The following is a 20,177-nucleotide window of genomic DNA, read 5'->3' on the forward strand; positions in this document are numbered from 1 at the left end:
TGCTCTCGGGCACTTCCTGTCTGACTGAAGTGAAATTTGTTGAAATGAAATTGGTGGGGAAAAAATAAGCAGTTGGTTAAAAATGAATTGGTTCATCCTATTCATTGTTAATCAATTTGTTGTCAGCCAAATCATCTACCTTGAGTTTGCCTCTGTGTCTGGTGCTGGGGCATGAGACCCTAATACATCCGTGACACCAAAGCTCTGATTACTGCCACCCCCCAATCTGGCCCAACCAGCTATTTGGAACTGAGTCAATAGAACAAACATCAGAAGGGGCTGCTTTTTTACTACTCAGGGGTTGTTGGAGCAGGCGTGGTGATTTTGTCTGCCTTCCTGCATCCATGTGTCCCCTGCCATTGAGCTGATGGGTCTGGGCCCTTGTTTGGCTTAATATTATTGCTTTGCCGTCTGCTGTTATTTCAACAGGCTAATCCAATAATGTTTTATCTCTTTCATTATACCGAGGCTGTATAATTTTCTTGAGTTATAATCTATCTTCTTTTAAGATTCCCCAGAGACAGGGAAGAGTGCTTCTGTCTTTGGTTGATGGGAGGCTCCCATGAAGCCGACACTAACACATTGAAGCAAGCACCACCAAATTAAATTCTGAATCTCAATCACAGCCACTGCTTCTAATGGGAAATTTGAGTTGATTATGGAGATGACAGCTCAGGTTCACTTTTATTGCATTTAGCAGGAATTGTTTATCCTATTAAATATGGTCTTAAAGGAGAGACAATTGAATTGCGAAGCACCGGTGAATACCCGGGTGACGCCCAGGCGCTGCTAAACTGTGTAATAATTATATTCTTATTTGTGGGCTGAACTTCCCCTCGTGGCTCTTTTTGCTAACAAATGCATTTAGGAGGAGCCTGAAATATAATGTAAGGATTAAACAAAATAAATGCAAACTGTGCTTTTGGAAAATCTTGGCAACAGCAGCTTGCACCGGTGTACCTGTGAAGGAGCTGTGGTATCCGTGGGGCAGCATACAGGCAGTATCATCTGGCTGTGATCCTGGAAGCTTGAACACAGCACAAGGTAGCTGGATGTGAGAGATTTTTGCATCCAAAAGCGTGAATCATTGACGTGCTGTGAGCCCCTCCGTGCATTTGTCGAGGTAGGAGGCTCCCCATGTGATCTGGGACTAATAACATAACTTCTGTGGGAATAATAATTATTATAATTAGTGTAACAATAGTAATAATAAATAATAGCTGCCAATTATAGACTGCTTTGCAGTTTATGGAGTCTTCGAAGCCACATTATCTTATTTAATCTTTATCTGAATTTGATGGGGTTAGATATTAATACAATCAGATGACAGGTAGAGAAAGCTTTAAATGCAAACTCGATTCTTATAACTAAGTGAGTATGGAAATCAAGGTAGGATGCAGAGGCCAGGAGAAAGAGCACCTGCTGGCAGAAAAATCCAGGCAGGGAAAAGCCATCTTGGTCTTAAAGAAGAGGACTCTGACTTGCTCCCATGCACTTATAAAAAGTCTTTGAAAGAATAAACCCAATGCAGGAAGCCTTCGGAGGCACCCACCCAGTCTCCCTTGGGACTTTCATGATCAGCTTCTTGATGAAGAAACACCGTGACCATAGGATCTTGCACATAGCAACCCGACACTTGCCCTCCTGTTGAAGCTGATTCCTACTGCATCCTCCAGGTCTCACCATGTCTGTTCTCTCAGGCAGCCTCCCCTGATCCCATTAGGCTAGTTAGCTGTCCATTTCCTCTGTTCCCATTTTACCCTGTATTTCCTGCACCAAAACACTCATCACAGTGCAAAGAGTGTTCATGAAGTCTGGAAACACAGACAATGTTTTGTTTTAGAGATTGAAGATGTCCTTAATAACATGTCTATTCACCAATGTTTCCAGACTTTGCAGATATTGTATCATGTATAATTTACTCTTTTATTGTCTCTTATTCCTTCGCAAATTGTAACATCCATGAAGGCAGGGACAGTGTCTATCTACTGCACTAATAATGTATCCTAAGTACCAAGTACAGAACCTGGCACAAGTAGGCCATTAATAAATACTCATTGCATGAATTACTGAACTAATGAAAAGGATGTGGGAAGGGCAGAATCTTCCCACACTGGTGAGAAACCTTAGTGAATTTGTGTCACATGATGGTGGCATCATGAGATGTGGGACGCAGCAACCCCAAAGATAGGGGCAACCCATACCGCAGTTAAGGGGAGGCACCTCCAGCCAGCTTCGTGGGCAGCACTGCAAGAGAAAAGTGAAATAGAAGAGGAGGAAAATAGCTAATATCAGGTAGGGGCTGTTAGTATTCATTTGGGATTGGTGTTGCTGACAATCCCCGGGGACAGCCAGAAACTCCAGGGAAACTTTGCAAAGGATGGCAGCAGAAAGCTCTGCAATCATTGGTGGGGTAAACCTGAGAAGCCTATGTACAGGTTGATGAGAAAACCAAGGCTCGAGAGGTTTAAAAAGACCCGCTCAGTATGTGGCAGAAGCAGGAATAAATAAAGAGCAACACTAAAAAAAAATTTGTCTCCCTATATTCTGCCTCAACCTCAGTCTTCTCATCTCTAGATTAGTTTTAAACCTGGAATGCCCACCTAAAACCTAACAGCAACATACCAATAGTACACGTTTGGTCTCTGAGATTTCCTGTTTATTGAATGTTTTCATAAAACCAGGTTTTTCTATACAGTGTTTCCTCTCTGAGTTATCTTTCTTAAATGTTAGGCCAGATTCTGATACTGAGGGATTCAGAACCTCAGCGATCTGTTTATGGAGATACTGAGGGTCATGTCATGACCTCTAAGGCAAAACTGGAAACACAACATGATGAGATGCCAAACAGCATAGTGTTAGATGTGTGTGTTCTGAAGCTGGCATTTGAAGCTTACCTCTGGGACTCACTACTTTGTGGCCTAATGCAGGTTACATACCTGTCTGTGCCTCCATTTCCTCCTCTGTAATATGAGGGTGATGATCATGCCAACTTCCTGGGCTTTGGTGAGCATTATGCGAATTCTTGAACTTGGGAGAGAGCCCTGGATCCATAAGTGTTCCATAATTAGGTATGTCACTGCCACCATCAGTTTCCAGGGATATTTAGAACATCAACAAAAACCTCAGGTTAGGTTTGTTTGTCATTTAAAACTGCTTTAAATACATTTCAGTGCAAAACCCACTACAACATACAAGAACAAAAAGACATAAAATAGCTTAGCTCCTAGGAGATGTCTTAATAAAGGACATAGAAGGCTTTCATATCCCAAGCTCTCGGTTATTAAGGGAAAATGTAACAGCATAATAACTAATATTTGCAGAGGGCATTACCAGTTACAAAGAACTTTCACATACCTAATCCAGCTTAATCCTCTCAATGCCTGCAAGAGGAAGGATTTATTATCTGCCTTTGACAGGTGATGAGACGGAGCCTCGGAGAGTCTGAGTGATTTGCCCAAGACCACACAGCCCGAAAGTGGCAAAGCTCAGTCCAAGGGCGGCTGCCAACATGCCCACATCTCCCACCACATCAGAAGCATATACAGCTTCATCAGTAGAGCAAGTGCCCATCTGCCCATTTGCATAGAAGAGGCAGAGAAAGGCCCCTGGTCTGTCATCCCTGCAGTGGAAAAACCTAGTGGGATTGGAGGGCTTTGTGGCAGACAGAGGTTTAAGGCCCAATGCCACCTCTTCCCAGCTGTCTGAATTTAATCAAGTCTCGTACCCTCTCTGTGCCTCAGTGTCCTCATGGGAAAATGGGGCCATTAATCCACCATAGCACAAGTGTGAGAATTCAATGACGTGACATATCCAAAGGGACTGCTATCACCCCAAATACCTGGCACATGCCAGATGCTCAAGTGCCCTCCCATTCTTGGGTGCTGAACAAAAGAATCCTGCCTCACTTCTGCCTCTTTTTACCCTGCCTAGCATCTGTCTCTTTGAACATGTAGATGCATTTTACAGAAAGAAAAAGAAGAAACAGCGATCGCCATTTCCAGCAGGGAATTCTCAGAGGATTGTCAGAGGGAGTCGAGTGTGGCTGGTCTGACATTGACCTCTGTGCAGGAGGCCGCGCCGGAGTCAGGCACTTCCATTATTGCCATTGGCGGCATCCACCAGTTATCTCGAGCCAACACCTTGCAACCCCGGGTGTTCCTTCATCCATCACTGGCCATCGTCTGCTCCCCACTCCTCCTTCCCCCACCACCTCCTGCCAGATGACTCCTTGTTAATAAGCCAGTTTGTTCACATCCTGAAAACTATCTGATTCTGGGCCCTTTTATCCCAAACACCATCCATCCATCAACTGTTTGCTCCACATGCTTGGTTAGGAAAATGGGAACGGGGGAGGGAGACAAATAATAGATAAAACTTCTTAGCTGCTATCTCTAAAGAAATAGAACGGATACATAGATCTGTCAGACAGGTATCATGCCGCCGGACAGCGAAGTCCATTTGTTAAAAACAGGTTAGGATGGGAGCATTTATCTCACATTTTAAGCTGTTCATATAGAAGGGAAACATATTTTCCTTTATCTCTCCCAGGGGAAGGGGGAAATCCCAAGGCCATGAATGAGGAATTTTTAACTCGATTTGATGAACTTCCCTTCACTAAGGTGGAAAAAGTGGGCTTTCCCTTGCATTTGTTCAGCCTCCAGGAATGGTGTGGGCTTTCTGTGTTCTCATGCACCAGGAAGCTTGCAAGACCCAGGAATCCCATGCAACTGTCTTCCGTGAGATTCTCTCCCACAAGTTCCTTCATGCTAAATAAAAAGACCACTCCGGAGTCTTTGCCAGTAGCACAGAGGGACCAGAAAGAGAGAACATCACCCAACAAACTTTTACTGGGAAGCTCCTATGTACCAAGCACTATGTTAGGTGCTGGGGTTCCAAAGGTAAATACGAGTCCCCATCTGTCCTGCAAGAAGTCACTGGATGGGGCTGATAGACCAATAGGCTACAGTGATAGAGCATGGAAAGTTCTAGATTACAGAGCCATACGAGGGACTAGCACCTGATGAAGTGTGGGGCATTGGAAGGGGTCAGTGTTGGCTTACTGGGTGAATGGGCACCTAACCTATGCCCTGAAGAGTGCTGGTGAGGAGCTAGGAGAAGATAGGAGCTGGAGGGTGGGGGGGTGCTTCCAGGAGTAGTATGTGCAAGGGCCTGGAGGGGACACAAGACCCGATCTAATTGGGAAACTAATTTGGAAATAGTTCTTTCATTCAACAAATATTTATTAAACCCCTACTAAGGCTAAATACTATTCTAAGTACTGGGGATCTAGCCATGGAAAGGATTTCATATTAATGGTGGGGAAGCATACTGGCTAGTCTGTTTAGGCTGCCATAACAAAAATACTACATAGACTGCATGGCTGGAAAAAAACAAATATTTATTTCTCACAGTTCTGGAGGCTGGGAAATCCAAGATCCAGGTGCTGACTGATCTGGTGTCTAGTGAGGGCACTCTTCCTGGTTTGAAAACAGCCGTCTTCTTGTATCCTCATGTGGTGTACTGCAGAGAGAAGGGAAGCAAGTTCTCTCATGTCTCTTCTTGTTAAGGCACTAGTCTCATAATGAGGGCTCCATCCTCATGATCTAACCACCTCTGATAGGCCCAACCTCCTAATACCATCCCATTAGGGATTAGGATCTCCACATATGAATTTTGAGGGGACATAAACATGCAATCCATAATACGCACCAAGAAAATAAAAGAACAAATAAACAAAGTTATACAGTTGTTTCCCTTATTTGCTGTTTCACTTTTCATTGTTTCAGTCACCCTCAGTCAACTGTTGTCAAAAAATATTAAATGGAAAAATCAAGAAATAAACAATTCATAAGTTTTAGATCGTGCGTTGGTCTGAGTAGTGTAATGACATCTCACACCATCTTGCTCCTTCCTGCCTGGGACATGAATCATTCCTTTGTGCAGCATATCCATGCTGTATATTCTACCTACCTATGAGTCACTTAGTATCCATCCCAGTTATCAAATCACCAAGACATAGTATACATAGGGTTTGGTACTATGTAAGGTTTCAGGCATCTACTGGGGGCCTTGGAATGTATCCACCTTTGATAAGGGGGGCTACCATAATCTTGGGTGTTGATAAGTTCTGTACAAGAAAAATAAATGAGAGTAAGTGTACCCCTCTTTACATAGGGTGGACAGACAAGGTATTTGGAGAGGTGATATCTGGGAAGAGACTGGAAGGAAATGAGGAAGCAAGCCTTGGATGAGCTCATGTAGGAGATGAGCATTTCAGGCAGGAGGAGGTGCAAAGGTCCTGAGGCAGGGGAGGGCCTGGCATGTATAAGGAATAGCAAAAAGCCCTGCATGGCTGAAACAGCATGACTGAAGGAAGAGCTGAATGAAAGGACATGAAGGGAGGGCTAGTCATTGAGGGCTTTGTACATCATGTTAGGAAAAATAGATTTCTAGAACAACTGGCTCACACAGTCTGAAAAGAGAGATAAAGATGGAGTGATACATTAGACTTAGATCAGAGAGAACCTGTGAAGCCAGTTTGAAATTCTTGGCCTTTATAACCATGGCTGTGGTATGTAGAAACACCAACAGCACCCCAAAGTAAGCCCGAGAGGGGCTGGGAAGTGGCCATATGTGGGAATCTCCCTAGGAACAAGCACTGGCTGCCCTCAGGAGAGGCCCAGTGACCAAACCAGAAGTCTAAACTCAGCCATCCCCAGCCTGACAGGGACCAGCATTAATACCAGAGGAGCTAGGCAGAAACTGCCCTCCCGACACATCTGGGGGTATCCCAGCTCTGTGATTGTTGCACCCCACCTTCGACTTCCATTGCTTTCCTAACTCCCACTAGTTTCTGAGACTCCGCCTGCCATCCCCTGCTTCTCCAGGCTGTCTTGCCTGCTTCCCCAGCTGGGCTCTCTCTCCCCCAGCCCCCTGGGCTTCTTGCTGGTCCAGGACCTATGGCCACCTTTTGCAGACTGTGAATTCTTCCAGGTCTGGGACCATGTCTGATGTTTCCACACCTCCAGCACCCAGCCTGGAGCCCAGCACAAAAGATCACCAGGGAGCATTTGCCCATTTCTGAAGTGTAAAGGTAGCAGCATAAATTTTCTTCATGGAAGAGCAATGCCCTTCCGCTAATCCATATCACATCCGCTTCTTCTCCAGACACTGAATGGCTCCCCTTTGCACTCGCTCATTCCTGCTCGGTAGCTTTTGAAGCCTCCCCTTTCTCTCTGTCCATTTTCTTTACCCTAAAGGCATGTAGTTCAGAAAAGATTCATTGTGTGCTGTACTCTCTAGATCTTTCTCAAAGAAGAAGAAAAAAAAAAGAGAAAAGACTGTACTTATTGCTTTGCATTCTGTCATTAATTTACTTTTCAAAAGACACCTTGTCAAGCTGAAGATTATATCTTTAAACCATGTGTTTACACCCACTACCTATAAAACCTTAGATTATAGATCCCCTTAAAGGACCTAAGGGAGAATACATCAGATGAGTTTTCTGCTTGGTGAGAGCCAGTCATTCTTGAAGAGGGAAAGGCACAGATCTGGCAAAGTGCTGCTACTTTTGAAACTGCCACTGCCACTATATTTTCATTTCTAAAACTGCTGAGGACGTAGCATCCTCAGAGGAGTGGGAAAGGGGCTGGCGTTGGTTCTGACAGGTGACAGGTAGATGGCATCACTCAGCTGGTGGTTTGGGCTCACAGGCAATCCAGGCAATTGCTTAATCCCAAAGTTCTCATCTTGTGTCCAGATAACTACACTTAATTTCTAATGAGTCCCCTTGCCTCTGCTTTCTTCCTTCCCCTCCCCCCTGAATCCCACAAACTATCTTACAAATCCCTCCACTGGCAGACAGGAGCAAAAGTGGGCAGGGAATTGGAAGCATGTGGTTGGCATGACCCATTCAAACTCTGGCCTTCCAGCTCAGTGACCCAGGAGGCTCAGCCTCACCAAGACTCAGTTTCCTGCTATGAAATAGGACTCATAAAACAGATCTTAAGAAGTCATTGACACGACTAGATAAAATAGCATAGATAGTCTTTACTGTCCCTGCCCTTTCGTTTTGTCACATACCCCATTCCCCATGAGCATATAATGACTCCTCCACTCTCAAGGGTTCTCAACCTTGGCTGCACTTGGAATCCCTGGGGAGGTTTTAATACTACCCACCCCTGGTGACTCAGATTTAATTGGTCTGGGGTGCAGCTTCTGTACATCGGGATTTTTTTTTTTTTTAACTCCCAGGTGATTCTAATATGCAACCAAGTTGAGAATCATTGTTTTTTAGATCAAGACCAAATGACTTCCTGTAAACTGTGCAATTGGCCTAGCCAGTCTGGCCTCTGGTCACTGTCTAGCATGTAACTACCACTCCCTGGTAAATAATGAATGTAAGTTAATTACCAATATAAATTAATTCAAAAAGTAAAAAGTAAATTAATGATAGGATGGAAAGCAGTAAGGGAGTCTTTTTTTTCTTCTTTCAGCAAGAAGATCAAAAGAAATCAGAAATGTAAAAAGTAAATTAATGATAGGATGGAAAGCAGTAAGGGAGTCTTTTTTTTCTTCTTTCAGGAAGAAGATCAAAAGAAATCAGAAACTTCTGAATCATATGCTTTAATTAATAAAAATGGGGATGCTAATAATTCACTGTGTGACAAGCATGTGCTAAGTGTTTTATGCACCTTATTTACATTCACTATGTAAATATTTACGTATGATAATATTTGTTTATGTAAATATTTATTTACATTCACTATGTATTTACGTATGATAATATTTGTTTATGTAAATATTTATTTACATTCACTATGTATTCCCCACTCCCCATCCCCAGCACCTACACACAACCCGATATTCCATCTCACCTTCGGATTTTGTCTCAAGCTGGATTTCTGTCTCAGAGGTCTACTCCCTATCTACCTAGTTGAAAAATCCTTCAAGGCATGGATCAGGCCCCATGCCATCTATAATATACAAGCCCACAGCAACATAAATCTCTCTCCCCCCTGCCTCCTTTAGCACTTATTTTATGTGCCACATATTTTAGCATTAACTCAACAATTAATTTTCTGTGGCCCTAAAATCTTCGCTAATTGTTTCATGTTTATATAAGCCTTATTATTACCCTAACAAGATTGAGGACTCTGGTATCTAGCAGGTACTCAAGAAATGTCTGGTGACTGACATATATATATATTCACATATATATATATATATATATATATATATATATATATAATGTCAGTCACCAGACATTTCTTGAGTACCTGCTAGATACCAGGAATGTAGATTTGGCCTTCAAGAAGCTCACAATTTAATTGGGGAAACTGACAGATAAACAGAAAATTCAGTGCGACAAAACATGTTCTCTATTTGCAACCTGTCTGGAGTGCTGTGGGACCCTGAGGCTGGCTAGTGTGATTGGCTCTCCCAGGGTAGGTCAGGGAAGGTGCACAGATCACCACTGGTTGACCAAATCCACTCTCCACTCTGGGAGACTGACCAGTGTGGGCCACGTCTGTGAACTTACTCTAGAATTCATTTGCTTATTTAATCAACAGATGATTTATTCAAGGCACAGCCCTGGTCTCTGGGGATTCAGGGCTGAGCAAAAGCAATGTGACTCCTGCTTCCTGCCCTCAAGATGACCATCTCTTGGGAAAAGACAGATCACAAAAAGTCACAGGAGGTATAGGAGTGAATATATATAATATGGTCTGAGTGTTTGTGTCCCCCCCAAGATTTGTATGTTAGAATCCTAACTCCAAGGTGATGGTATTAGGAAGTGGGGCCTTTGGGAGGTGATTAGGTCATGATGGTGGAGCCCTTACCCTGGTCTCTGGGGATTCAGGGCTGAGCAAAAGCAATGTGACTCCTGCTTCCTGCCCTCAAAATGACCATCTCTTGGGAAAAGACAGATCACAAAAAGTCACAGGAGGTATAGGAGTGAATATATATAATATGGTCTGAGTGTTTGTGTCCCCCCCAAAATTTGTATGTTAGAATCCTAACTCCAAGGTGATGGTATTAGGAAGTGGGGCCTTTGGGAGGTGATTAGGTCATGATGGTGGAGCCCTTATGAAGGGAATTAGTGCCCTTAAAGAAGAGGCCCCAGAGGGAGCCCTCAACCCTTCAATCAAAGACAGCAAAAAGACAGTTGTGCATAAACCAGGAAGTGGGCCCTCACCAGACACTCAAGCCTGGCACCTTGATTTTAGACTTCCAGACCCCAGAACTGTGAGAAATAAATCTCTGTTGTTTATAAGCCTCTCAGTTTATTGTTACAGCAGCTCAAACAGACTCACACAGAAAACAAATGCTGAGAAGTGGGGTGCTACTGTAACAAATACCTAAAATGTGGAAGCAGCATTGCAACTGGGTAGAGGTTGGAAGAATTTTGAGGTTCATGCTAGAAAAAGCCTACAACGCCATGGATGGACAATGAAAAAAGTCTATGTTGATTTGCATTTTCTCCCAGCTGAAAGAAGTCTTTATCCAATAACCAGTGCAGGTGGTGACATCTGCAGCGTCGGTCCCAGCCTGCACCCAGAGGCGCTCAGCAAGCCCGGGTCTGCACTTTCTGCCCTGGACACGAGGTGCCTCTGTTCTGGGGTATGGGGTTGTTACACTCTCTCCTCCTTTCCTGGGTGCCTGCTCTGCACACAGACTAGGAGCTCCAACAGCTCCAGCATCTGTCTGATCTGGCAGCTCCAGCATCTGTCTGCTCTGGCGCCTGAGGAGAAAATTTCCCAGAGGAGGGGGAGGTTAGCTGGGTAGGTAAGGTGGGAGGGTCACTCTGTTGCCCTAGAGTGGTCTGCAATCCCTCCTTGGGGAATGCCTTGCGGTAGCTGACCAAAGCCTCTGTGCTCACTGCCTCACACTTAATTTGAAACTCTGGATGGAGTGAAAAGAGGCCACTTACTGGGAGCCCATCTCATGAAATTGGGATCCCAGCTCCATGGAAGACAATAGCAGAGGAAGGCAGAGGTGAGCTCCTCTGGAAATATGACTCCAAGTCACTGAAAGGTGTGAGAGCAGGTGGCACAGCCCAGCTGAGGACTCTGAGAAAAAGGGTCAGCCAAGCACCTCTCTGCAGAGGACTGCTGGGTTTTTGTATGTGGAATTGCAAATCAAACCTCCTAAGACTGACAGCAGAGCCACAGTGGATGACAGATTATCTGCACAAAGCATCCAAACACATGCACTGACCCTGGAATGTCTGGAAATCTAGCTTGGAACCCTCTAGCCAGGGCCTGCTGCCTCCTACTGGCTCTGTGCCTTTGGGCAAGCCCATCTCCTCTCTCAGCCTGAGTTTTTGACTCCATAATAAGAGAATGATGGACTAATCCAATGGGGATTTTTCATCATTATTTTTTTTATCACCATTTTTTCTCCTAAATGAAATCTTACGTGGACCCCAACATCTAAGTCAGATGGAAATAGAGCTGTTCTGCTTGAAGCTGGGGTTTCTATCAGGCTCGCTCTCCTCCCCTGGGGCAGCCTGTAAGACCCCAGGATCCTCAGATCACAGTGTGAGTATAACTGGATTAGATTATCTCCACGTCCCTCCCAGCTCTGTAATTATACTTCCTGACGGGGCAGCCACAGCAGTTTTCTCTGTCTGCATTTCTCCCACCTCTGCAACTCAGACCCTGCAGGCAAAGGTTTGCTGGAAAAATTCCTAGGGATTCTAATGGGTCTTCATGGAGGCTGACTAACTCCCCAGCCATGGATTTCTTTGCCAACCCAATCTCTGTCACTGAAAATTCAGCATGATAGCCCCAAGGCCAACTGATGTCCACACCCTGCTTGGAACAAGGTTAATGGAACACCATGAACTAGTGCAACTGACTGAATTTGAGGGGACTGAATGCAGGAGGAATGAGACTTTGAATGCAGCCTCCCCTACTCTTCCACCACCCCCCCACCCCTGATCATTAGCATCATGACCCCCTTCTCTGATGGTCATTGAGTGTGCATGTGACTCATCATGGCTGCCACTGAGCCTGGCATTGGGCCAGTGAAGAGGCACATCTAGGCAGCTCACACTCTCTCTTCTCTCTGTCTCTGTACTGTGTGGACAAGGATCTAAGCAAGCCACTGGTTCTTACAGTCCTGGGAGTGCTATAAGTGTAATTTCCCAGGCAGAGCTCACATCTGTCCCTTTAACCTAGGGTGAGCTGATAGCCCTGAACTGGCACATGTACCCCTCCCAACAGCCCAAAATGGTAGTCACTGAGATTGCCTCAGACCCTCCACTATCATTCCTCAAATTTTCTGACTCTTAGGATGTAAATCAGTAGAGTATAATGTTAAGAGCTTGGGTCCTGGCATCACACTGCCTGGGTCCAAATCTTGGATCTGCCATTCCCTAGCTAGATGAACCCAAGAAGTTATCTAAGCTTCTCCTGCCCCAGTTTCCTCACCTGTAAATTGAGGCTAATAATAGCACTTATGTCATAAGGTTCTTGGGGGAAATAAATGAGCTCACACAAACAAAACGTTGCTATAATGGCTGGCACAGAATAAGTTCCATTCATTGAACTCTGGTGCCCTTGGAAAAGCTGCCTTGCCGATGGGCAAATGGGGGCTGCAACCCAGTCTACATTATGCTTGGGAAGTCAGGAAAGCCCTGGACCCTGGAGCTCGGCCGTGTCAGCCCAGAGTGGTTTTCTCCTTCCCTCCCAATTTACCCACCTACCCGGCAGTGCCTTTTCCCAATTCACATGAGGAGACCGTGTGCCAGGCTTGGCCCTATAGGAGGTGGTCTCCTTAGTTTTTATTCTCTGCATCGTCCTTCACAGGGACTTTCACTCACCCTTGTGGTTCATCCCATCAGAATTGCTCCTACAGGACCCCAGGCCATTCATTGGGACCCAAATTGTGCTCCCTTCTGCCAGCAAAGGGGGGACTCAGACAAAGCACCAACCCAGGACAGATCTTCTAGCAGTGGATCGTCCTACATGAAGCCACCTCTTCCTTCTGCTTGTTGTAATAGAACCTGCCACGTGTGTGAGCTAGTTTAATCCTCAGTACAACCTGTGAGGAAGGTACTGACGTAATCTCACTTTACTTATGCCCAGATGAAAAATGGCAGCACTGGGAATCAAATGCACCTTGCCTACATTTCAGGCCTCTTCTCCCAAGGAGGAAATATAACCCACCAACAACTCATTTTAAAACCAGGTCTGCTGGATGGGGATCTCCCTTGAATCCTAAAAAAATTGATATCTATGGTTTCTTCCAAGCCAAACTGAATTTATAGATTTTAAGTTTCAAACTACCAACCGTTAATCATGTTGCCCTCCCTTGTTGAGGTCAGACACCCAGATTCTGGGTGTAGAAGGGACCTTGAGGCCATCTTACCCAACCATCCATTGGATAAATGAATCTCTTCTACAACTTCCTGGCAAGTGGCCATCCATCCCCTCCCCAACTCCATACATGCCACCCTGTGTGCAGAAGAAAATCCTTACGCATTAAGCCCAAATCCCTTTGCTATAACTTCTCTCCATTAATCCTACAATTTAATCTCAGTGGCTACATGAATTAAGTCTCATCCCTTCCCACATGGTAGGGATTAGTCTTCTTTTCTCCATGCTGAAAATTCCCAATCTTTCCAGCTATTCCTCTTAGAACATAGTGTGAGTCTTCCCACTTCACTGGGTTGCCTACTTTGCTTTGCCAATGTCTGATGAAGTGTGACACCAAGAACAAAGCTTCTGGTATGTCAGAGACGAACCTTGTCCCGGGCTCTTTGCTGCTGTTAACCTGGCCCTTCACTCTGAGGTGTTTGTATCATGCCATTGACACCCACTGAGTGAACTGGGACTAAGGACATGGTCTCTTTTTTACACATGGCTGTTGAGCCTCGTTGCTCCATCCCATCTACCCTGTGCTTCAACCGCTTGTTTTATGGACCCAAGTGTAGTACCTTAGCTTTACCCATCCAGACTTCTTTTTTTCTTTACATTTCTTCATTGCGGTAGCCAATTGAAATTGATTTATACACATTGATTTGGTAGCCCATGTGTTTGGCCATCATTCTATGTACCATGTAAGCAGTTTTCAATGCCTGGAAATTGGAATCTTAAATTGGGACATGCACAGAGATCCTTGGAACTCAAAGGAAACAGACGAGAAAGCTAAAACCCAGAATGAAGTAATTAACCCATGTCTCAGAGTGAGTTAGTGAAATAGCTGGGATTCAATCTAGCTCCCCAGACTTCATCTTTAAGGGATGACTTTCTTCCCCAGTGCCAGTCGGTTCATGCTGCAGCTATACACACTTGCCCCAACTGTGTTTTTAGTCCTAACTCCTTACACTATGAAGAGATCTACTTACCCCTTGTGGTGGGCTGAATTGTGTTTCCCCAAAATGTTCAAGTCCAAACCTCCATTACTTGTGAATGTGACCATATTTGGAAAGAGAGTCTTTGTAGATGAAATCATATTAAGATGAGGTTATGCTGGATTAGTGTGGGACCTAATCCAATGACTTGTGTTCTTTAAGAAAAGAAAACAGAGACATAGAGGGAAGAATATCATGTGAAGATGGAGGTAGAGACTAGACTGATGTGTCTAAAAGACAAGGAACGCCAAGGATTGGCAACACCACCAGAAACTAGGAGAGAGGCATGAAATGCATTGTCCCTCAGTCTCCAGAAGAAACTAACCTAGCCAATACGCCTGAATTTTGGACATCTATCTATTGTTTTAAGCCACCCAGTGCGTGCTCATTTGTCATGGCAGTACTAGGAAACTAGTTTACCCCTCCAGAAATAGATCCTTTTGTCCATATACATCTTGATGAGAAACAATTCGCATCTGAGAAAGGGTCTTGATGGCTGGGAAAACACCACCAGAAACTAGGAGAGAGGCATGAAATGCATTGTCCCTCAGTCTCCAGAAGAAACCAACCTAGCCAATACGCCTGAATTTTGGACATCTATCTATTGTTTTAAGCCACCCAGTGCGTGATCATTTGTCATGGCAGTACTAGGAAACTAGTTTACCCCTCCAGAAATAGATCCTATTGTCCATATACATCTTGATGAGAAACAATTCGCATCTGAGAAAGGGTCTTGATGGCTGGGAGAAATCATAAGAACAATTAATGTGGTGGGTCAGCAATAGAACTCTTGCATGCGGGCTCCTAAAGTAGTAGATGAGCGGGTACAGAAAGAAGTGGCAGGGAGTCCCAGAGGTCCTTTCTGCACTGGCCCCTTTGAGCTGGACAGAGTGTGTATGCACAGGCCTTACCCTCTATCTCCATTTGCTCACAGGCAGGGCCCATGCAACCCAGACAGCACTGACCTTGTAGCTGGTGCCCTCGAGGATGGGCTCCCCACTGTTGAAGCAGGTCCCACAGCAGCAGGCATTGAATTCCATCAGGTACTGGTCCAAGGCCCGGAGCAGGTTTGGGGTTTGGCCTTTGGAGGCCCCAGGTTTGTGTGCAGCAGCACTTCATGAATGGGCTGCATCTGAGGGCACAAAAAGAACATAGGACCCCTCCCTGGGCTCCCTCTACCTTCCCACAGTCCAGGAACTGGTCGCCAAATGTCTGGAAGGCCTGCTACATGCAAGGCACAGAAGCAGACACCCAACTTTATCCCACCACATTGGATCCTCTCAGCCACTCTGTGAAGGAGGTTCTAAAACTCCCAGGCTCAGAGTGTTCAAGTGACCAGCTCAGGATCAAACAATTATTAAGTGCAAGAGCTGCACTGAACATGAACCTGCTGAACTCTGAAACCTGTGCTTTTCTGATCCCGGAGTAAGAAAAGAGCTTAGGACCTATTTGTGCCAACTCATCTGCCCCCTCCAACACTTTCAGGAAGCAGGAAGAGTATCATACATTTGCGAGTGTGAGTATTTGTGAGTATTTTTTTTAAACTGCCAACCTTCAATGCAGGAATTAATGAGTCTTTGATAGGTAGTTGTCGGCGTTGCTGAGTAATTCCCTTCATGGTGTAAGTATGGTAGTTGTGTGGATGGTGGCAATCATTTACATCTGAGGCAACCCATTCCAGGCGTGACTCAGTCCAGGGTTTCTCAACCTCAGCACTATTGCATTTCCAGCTGGACAGTTCTTTGTTGGCAGGAGTGGACTGTCCTGTGCTTTGCAGGATGTTTGGCAGCATCCCTGGTCTACCCACTAGACGCCAGTAGCGCTCCTCCTGTTGTGAAAACTGTCTCCTGATGCTACCAAATGTCTCCTGGGGGGCAAAATTGCTTCAGGCTGAGAAGTAGTAGATGTAGTGGGAAAAGCATTGAATTTGGGGCTGGGAAACCTGGCTTCGAATCCCAGCTCTACCACTTCCAGCTGTGTGGTCCTGGGCACATGCCACCCTGAGCCTCCCTCCCTCACCTGTGAAGTGGGGATAATAATCTACCCTCTGGGTTTATTGTGAGGATTAAAGGAGGCGGCATATGGGGAAGGCTAGCCACATAGTAAAAGCTAAATAAATACTGCTCTCTTCCTAGTCATGTGGCCGAGGAGTCTTAACTGCCTTTCTCTAGACCTGCTATCTATAAAATGGGAGTGATACCTACTTCCTAGAATTCTTATGAGGATCTAAAGAGGTAATGAAGTGAGATACCACCATTAAAGGGAAGAACGATATAAAAAAAAGTGTCACTTTTATTAGTTTGTTGTGGTGATAGCAAAAAAAGGAAAAAGGTGTTTTTCAAGTTGTGTGTACAAATGGTCATCTTCAGGATGCTTAAAATGTTATGTTTTTTAATGCAATCATAAAATGAAAGGCCTTTTCCAGATATCTCATTTTACAGTAGAGGAGCTTGAGATCCTGAGAGGGAAGTGATTGACCAAGGTCACAGAGCAAGTCAGTAATAGGCTGAGCCACTTTGGGGCAGTCTCACTCCTCTGGAAACAGAAGTCGACAGCAGGCGCTTGCAACAGCCTTGACTAGTTCTCGGAAATGTGTGCAGAAGACCTGTGGCAAACAGACCTTGCCCTGAGGTCACCAGGCAGGTAACTTCAGGACTGGTTGGGCCCCCAGCCAAGGGGAGAAGGCCACTTACTGGAAGTTCAGGGAATTTGGCCCCACGCTTAGGAAGCCTCTGTGGAATGGGCTGCCCTGTGGCCCTGGTGAAAGATGACTCTCGGTTCCAGCCAAGGCAGGACAGTTGGGCCACTTCCCTTTGACCCTCCAGTGGGGCTCAGCACTAAGTACCCCATCTGACATTTCTCCTTCCCAGAACCCTCAGGAAGAGGGAAGGGAGCACTGCTTCCTGGAGGGCTGATGGGACTTAAGAGAGGGGTGAGATGTGAAGAGAAAGATCTTAGAATGTTAGAGCTTGAAAAGACATTGGCAATGATCTTGTCCCCAGTTTACAGATGAGAAAACCGATTCAGAGGAGGCAAGTAATATGACATAGTGACACAACATAAGATAATACATAACACATAATAATACATCCCATAACACAACATAGCAGCATAACATGGAACATGAAACATGTAATGTGACTCCTACATTCACCCAGTCTAAGTGGCTGTTATAAATAAGCACTGCTGAGCTCTGGTCATATACACAGGCGAATAAGACACTGTTTCTGCTCTGAACCTCAGGTTCCAGATAGCCCCTGCCTGGTCTCCTTGTCTGGTCTTTCCCTCCATGCGTCCTTCATCTCCCCATGAGCATTCTCTTTTTAAAGCACAGCACAGTCGTAACACTTCCCCGCTCTAAAAACTGCCAGTGGCTTAATGCATTGAGTCCAAACTTCTTAGGGGGCATCATGGGCTGTGAAAAGATTGGGGATGTTAGTGTCAGTCAGACATGGCTCTAGTTGGGCTCTGCCATTTGTTAGCAAGGACGCCTTGTGCTGGTTCCTTAGCCTCTGTGAACCTGTTTCCTCAACTGACATCCACTAAACACCCCCTCTCCCTCACCCTGTGAAGTGACATATCACACTGTGCTATAGAGCAGGAAACTGGGCTCAAAGAGTCTAAGGTCACACTTTGAAAGGGTGGCTGAGCCATGACCCAAACTACGTCTCTCTCCTCCTCCTTCTCTGCAAAGCCCAGCTTCTTTTCCCCAAAAGACAGTACACAGTTTTCTCCAAATCACGAACCTCAGTCTTCCCCTTGGAAGTGTGGCTCAAGGCAAACATGAAGTTCTCCTCTTGCCTGTGAGTTTCTATCATACTCCTGATATCAATTTTACAGTTTTTGCCCCAATCACTAATAACTTGATGATAGCAATTTTCAGACCCTGTGTGAATTACAGATGCGTGAAAATGGTCCCTTACTTATCGGAGAAGAAATAAAATCAAGGTTAATCCATCTGACCTTGTTCTTCATAGAAAGCAGGGTGTTAAAATAGACCTTTAGGTTTAACTGTTGGTATATGTTCTAAAAGGAGAAATGTATCTACACTTGAAATTTTAAATATGTGTAGAAAAATGGGCAAGGGTAGTGAAAAAATGGGTGGGAAAACAATGATATTTTGTTTAAAAGTCTGAAATACTTTTTTTTTTTTAATGGACTAGCCTGCACGTTGATGGATGCGGTTTGACAACTGCTAGAACAACCCACTTCCTTTGCAGTTTGAAAACAATTTTACTCCCTTTGTGAGTTTGGGAATATAAGGCAGGTTTCTCAACTTCGGCACTATGGACAATTGGGGTCAGGTCTTTCTTTGTCGTGGGGGCTGTTGTGTGTATCGGAGGACGTTTAGTAGCATCCCTGGCCTCCACCCCTAGATGCCAGTAGCTCTTCCCTCACCCCACTGTGTGTTATGACAATGAAAAATGTCTCTGGACATTGCCAAATCTCCCATGAGGGACAAAATTGCCCCCAGCGATTGCGAACCACTGCTTTAAGGAAGGTGCTAGGATGCAAGGAAGTGAGAACTGAATATGAAGTCCAAGGGTCCGAAATCCAGGCACTGCCACATATGAGCTCTGTGACCACAAACAATTCACTTGATCGTTCAGAGCTTCAGTTGCCTACTCTATTTAATGGGGAGAATCGTACTTATGCCAGAGGTTCATTGTGAAGAGGAGATGAGATCACGTAGAGCAAGAGCAGAAGCAGGAGCAGCAATGGCAGCCTGGGTCCATGGACAACCCACAGCTTGTTTTTGTAAGTCCTCTGAGCTAAGAATGGCTTTTAGGTTTTTAAAGAGCTACAAAAAAGGAGGAGGAAGGAGAAGAATTACCATTTGTGTGTCAGAGCCTGTATGTGGCCCACAAAGCCGAAAAGATATACTACCTGGTCCTTCACAGAAAGTTTGCCAGCTCCTAATTTAGCAGATGTGATTTTTAAAGTCTTTTATGTATGAATGTAAATTATTATTTGTTTAATGTGGCCTAGCCCTGAAGAACTTCTGGGACTATAAGTGTGAAACTGAGCACTGGCCAGATATGAAGTTTCTGATCCCAGCTCTCCCACAGCCCAGGTCTAAAGCCACGTGCTCCCTGTAGTCGGGCATGGGCAAGGCCACCAGTTCAGTGTGCCATTCCATTTAACCTTGTTCTTTGATGGGCTCATAACAAGAAATATGAAATGATCTGGTCTGCTTCACTTTCATTCCTCTTGGACGTAGAGTTTCTTCAACTGCGAAAAGACTTACCTCAAAATCGATAACAACAGGATTATCTTTTAATGACCTCCCCAGAAACAGTATGTAATGGTGCTCCTGCTTTGTGTCAAGCCACTGCCCCAGCCAGAACTGCCACCTCGCACCCAAGAAATGACATCTTCCACAAATGTGGCCTTGCTGTTGCCTTCTGCCATCAAGAGAATAATTGCATTAGCTCATCTCCCAAAAAGCCAAAGGACTGGTTGGTGAGCTCCAATAATGAGATTTGGAACAAAGTTTGTGGGCTCTCCTTAGAGCTGTTGCCTGTTCTCCTACTCTGCTTGGCTAACCAGCAGGACAAAGCAGAAGAGACGACCAAGACTTAGAAATAGACGCATCGTCTGGAGTAGAGCAGACACTGAGGCGACAGCCCAGGCCAACATGCAGGATAGAGAGGATGGGAAAGGGATGGTCATTCATTCATTCATTCCTATGTCAAATGTCAGTGCCGACTATATGCTGGATAGATTCAATCAAATATTACAGTTCAAATGTTATAGATGTTACTACAGGGCTCGGAGGGGACACAGAGAAAGAAGTGGTCAGATATATAAG

The 20,177-nt window shown here is 45.0% G+C and overlaps 1 protein-coding gene across 1 annotated transcript in view; it reads right to left on the reverse strand.

Annotated features, from left to right (window-relative positions):
• Positions 1 to 10,570: 10,570 nt before the first annotated feature.
• C8A (complement component 8, alpha polypeptide) overlaps positions 10,571 to 20,177 on the reverse strand; it is a 60,799-nt gene continuing 51,192 nt past the window's right edge. Inside the window, 6 exon segments of the mRNA XM_008588153.1 lie at positions 10,571 to 10,722; positions 15,277 to 15,330; positions 15,333 to 15,440; positions 15,443 to 15,497; positions 19,614 to 19,651; positions 19,654 to 19,767. Coding sequence (XP_008586375.1) covers positions 10,571 to 10,722; positions 15,277 to 15,330; positions 15,333 to 15,440; positions 15,443 to 15,497; positions 19,614 to 19,651; positions 19,654 to 19,767 — 521 coding nt within the window.

This window comes from Galeopterus variegatus, unplaced genomic scaffold (genome assembly GCF_000696425.1).
Source record: "Galeopterus variegatus unplaced genomic scaffold, G_variegatus-3.0.2 Scaffold122, whole genome shotgun sequence".
Classification (NCBI taxonomy): Eukaryota; Metazoa; Chordata; class Mammalia; order Dermoptera; family Cynocephalidae; genus Galeopterus; species Galeopterus variegatus.